The 3801-nt window shown below is 42.4% G+C and overlaps 1 protein-coding gene across 2 annotated transcripts in view; it reads left to right on the top strand.

Annotated features, from left to right (window-relative positions):
• The window catches only part of CACNA2D4 (calcium voltage-gated channel auxiliary subunit alpha2delta 4), a 218964-nt gene that overhangs the window by 208696 nt on the left and 6467 nt on the right, over positions 1-3801 (top strand). For both annotated transcript variants that reach the window (XM_019515536.1, XM_019515537.1), the window contains one exon: positions 2646-2763. In XM_019515536.1, coding sequence (XP_019371081.1) covers positions 2646-2763 — 118 coding nt within the window. The remainder of the gene's footprint in view (positions 1-2645; positions 2764-3801) is intronic.

Raw genomic sequence — 3801 nt, 5'->3', positions numbered from 1 at the left:
GTCTAGGCTGGGCTGTACTTGTGGGTGTTGCTTGGTTTGGCAGTCCAAGGCTTCCTCCGCCCTTGTCTTCCCCTTCCCCCAACCAGCCTAGTTTAAAGTCCACCGGAGGAGAGCCGTGTACTCAACAGTATCACAACTATTCAACTCTGTCAAAAACCCTATATGGCAGGTAACAAAGTTTCTTCCTAATGGAGAAAGGCCTGTGCTCCTGGAGCAGGAGGATTTAGGTTGCCAGTTCATTTACAGAATGATGTTGTGCATGGTCGTGGGTCCCAGCATAGGAGCAAATCAGGCAGCCCAGAGCTGGCTACAGATTCATTCTAATATCCTGATGCAACAAGTGTCATGGGATCATGTAGAGAAAACTGAGGCTGACCATGCAATGGGGCAGGAACCTGAAATCAAGGCACATGCACATCTCGTTCAGGAGGAATAAGCTAGAGAACTTCACTGACAGCTCAGCTTCACTCTTGCAAAGATTGAAGGAGTCTGCCCCATGTGTGACGTGTACAGTACTGGGACAGTCCAAAGGTAAGCATGAGGGCAATCTGCTGAGGACCCCAAGGCTGCAGCTATAGCCAGCCTGGAAAAGTAGAGCACCCATTGCATTCTACAATGGCTAACACTGAAGGTACTAGGTTGGGATTCAGATCTTGGTTCAGTTTCTGGCTTAGTTACAGATATCTTAGGAGCCATTAGGAAAGTCACTGAACCCCTCTGTCTCTCTTCTCCATGTGTAAAATGGAGACAGTAATCCTTACCATCCCACACACTGTCTTGCTCATCTCTTTGGACTAGTAAATTTCTTATGGTTGGGGCAATCTTTCCTGTGTGCTCGTACAGGGCCCAGCACAATGGATTGGAACAGTACAAATAAGACTAATAATCATTTCTGCTCTCCAGAGATCTTCAAGACCAAGTTGATGACTTCACTGATTAAAACCTGTTCACTGCATACTCTAGTCCAGGGTATCAGCATATTACCATTTAAAGTCAGAAAAGAATTCCCCCTAGTAAGTGTAACATAGAACCATTACACTTCATGCATTTTTTTTTAACCGTCATCTGAAGCACATTCAGCATCAGCCCCTCCACAAGACTTTATTTAGACAGAGCACTAGTCTGTTCCAGGACAGCAGTCTGGGCATTCTTAAACCCAGGGATTCGTTAGCAAATTGTTTCCTGTGTTCACTGCTACAAAAGCTCCGGTGCTGCCATACTAGGGACAGAGCCTCACACTTCAACTGAGGCTGGTTGTTTTAAATCTTGCCTCATCTCTGAGAGCAGCAATATAGCTCATCTAGCAGACAGGTAACTGCAGCAGATAGCCCCACTATAGGCTGCAAGGCTTTTGACCTAGGGGAGCAAGAGACCTTTTCCAACCTTGAAAGACACTCATGTCTCTCTTGGTGGAGCTGGCAAGGAAGACAAGCAGTTCCAACTCTATTTACATCACCTTGGATTCAGGCCAGGTGTTTTTCAAACAATGACTGATGACTGTCCTGCTCCCCGCTTCCTTGATGTATCATTTTCTCTAGGCAATAGTCCGCACACTACCTGCATCTCTCCCTCAACCCAGAGAGATTTTTGCCCTGTCCTTCGCTAGGATTCAGTGCTGGTTGTTTTGTTTTGTTTTGTTTTGTTTTGTTTTTACTCAGGTCACAAAGGTATCATTGAAATTCAGTAGGATTCAGAAAAGCAACCATTGCTTATTGATATGGATAATGAAAACCTGTGCAGTTACATTAAGTACAAAAGATGTAAACCCTCTTGCTTCTACCAACCACCACCAGACAGGAGATAGGAAAAATGACCCAGGGCACTTTATTCCATACTTGGCCACTTTGCAAAAATTTGCGCGCTGTCCTCTGAAGCATCTGGTGCTGGCTTTAGTCAGGCAAGATAATGTACTACATGGCCATTTTACAACTTTATGTTCCAGGTCAGAATTTTGCAGCGAGCCCCAAACTAGAGCATGGATTGAACCAAAATCTCAGATCAAAACATTCTTGTGAGACCAGAATCTGGCTCTAGATCTGAATTTTACAGCTTGGCACTATTACTCAAGTGACTTTCCATTCATCTCCTTATTGGCTCCCACTGATAGACTGGACTATAGCCTTTGAATTCACCTGGGTTGGTATAGAAGCATGGATATTAGGACCTGGTCTGCACACAGGTTTGGTACCAGTGTGTTCTGCTTGGGTGTGATGTTTTTGGTAAAACAGGTCCAGATCCTATTGCAAACTCAGCAATATCAGTATACAGGTAAGAATAGCGTTATTACATGAGAATAGATTTACTGATATAAGGTACTTTTATACTCCTTGAACTGAATCCACAAAAGGGAAAGAGAAGCAAAGGCTTGTATCAGCCTAACTCGGCTGCAGTTCTTGCAATAAAATACTAGTGGGCAAACAAAAAACAAAAAACAAAAAACCAAGGGCTATAACCATAAAATATCACAAATCCTTCCCTCCATAGATTGGTTTTCTGCGCCACCTAGTGGATGCAAGTATCACTGCACTGCCAACATTTTTGCCTTTTCCCCCCTCTACATTTTTTTCCCTACAGCTGTTGCTTTGGCTCTGCCTCTCTCAGCCCATTGACCCTTTGCCCTTCTGCTTCTCTTTTTGCTGTCACAGCTCACAGACATAAGAAGCAGGACACACTGCAGCCATGCGACACAGAATACCCTGCCTTTGTGTCTGACACCACCATCAGGGAGACCAACGGGCTGATCGAGTGTGGAGACTGCCAGAAGTAAGGAATAAGCCTCCTCTTTCCATTTAGCACTTTACATGCAGACCCCTATTTCTTCTTCAGTGATGGCACCTGAGCCTTGTTGAAAGAGAATGAAGGTTGCCTGAGAAATCCCATGATACGCATCTGTTTGCCAACATTTCCAAGGTAGCTCTTGCTATAAAATCCCTTTGGATGTGCTCTCCCCAGAGTGTGCCAGCAGAAGCAAACTGATAAGACTGGCAGAATGGATGAAGAACTATATCACATTCAATCTTTTGGTTTTAAAAAATAATACCCAAAAAGCAAACCTGCAATTAATAACTAGGGATAGGGGAAAGTACAAAGAATATCACTCCTCCTTTCTCAACAGATTTCGGAAAGGAACACTATTTTTATTTATTCTTTTTTAAGTAAAAAAAAAAAAATCTGTTTAAGAGTTTACATTTTGGCTGTTTTTGGCTTTCCCCTCCCCATCTCTCCACCCTCTCCATTTTCCTCTTCCATGTTGCCATAGCAAAAAGTAAGGGAAAGAGAAGAAATGTTAAACCAGAAAAGCAGAGACCAAGAATTCTTTTTTGTTTCCAAGTTCCATCAAAAATGGAAATAAAAGGCCTGCAGGAAAAAACCTTTCATTGTTGAGTAAAGGCTATTCTCCAACTATGACAAAAATGACACTAGCTTCATAAATAATCCCATACATCATTAATGCTGAAAGAATGGTTGATATTAAACAGACTTTTATCCTTTATCCTGGGGAGTTGCACGTTCGTAGCTTTTCTGGTTGCCATGCTGTAGCCTAAAGCTGAAATATTTGTTATCCACACACTGCAGAAAGATATTAAAATTCATGTTTAAACAGTCCCATCAATTCATTTTTAAGAATTCCTGTGTACACTAATCTTAAACAGAACCCATTTATGGAATATAAATGGATTTAACTGGTATTCTAGGTATATACAGGCTAGTGAGTGTGATATCAGGCCTGGGCAAAATAAGGGAACAGAATTAATGGAGAAGAACACAAAGAATGCCAGTTAACATGGCTTTAAGTAAGTA

Source organism: Gavialis gangeticus, unplaced genomic scaffold, assembly GCF_001723915.1.
Source record: "Gavialis gangeticus isolate Ggan-Ray unplaced genomic scaffold, GavGan_comp1, whole genome shotgun sequence".
In the NCBI taxonomy this organism is placed as follows: domain Eukaryota; kingdom Metazoa; phylum Chordata; order Crocodylia; family Gavialidae; genus Gavialis; species Gavialis gangeticus.
This window is presented reverse-complemented; position numbering and strand designations above follow the sequence as displayed.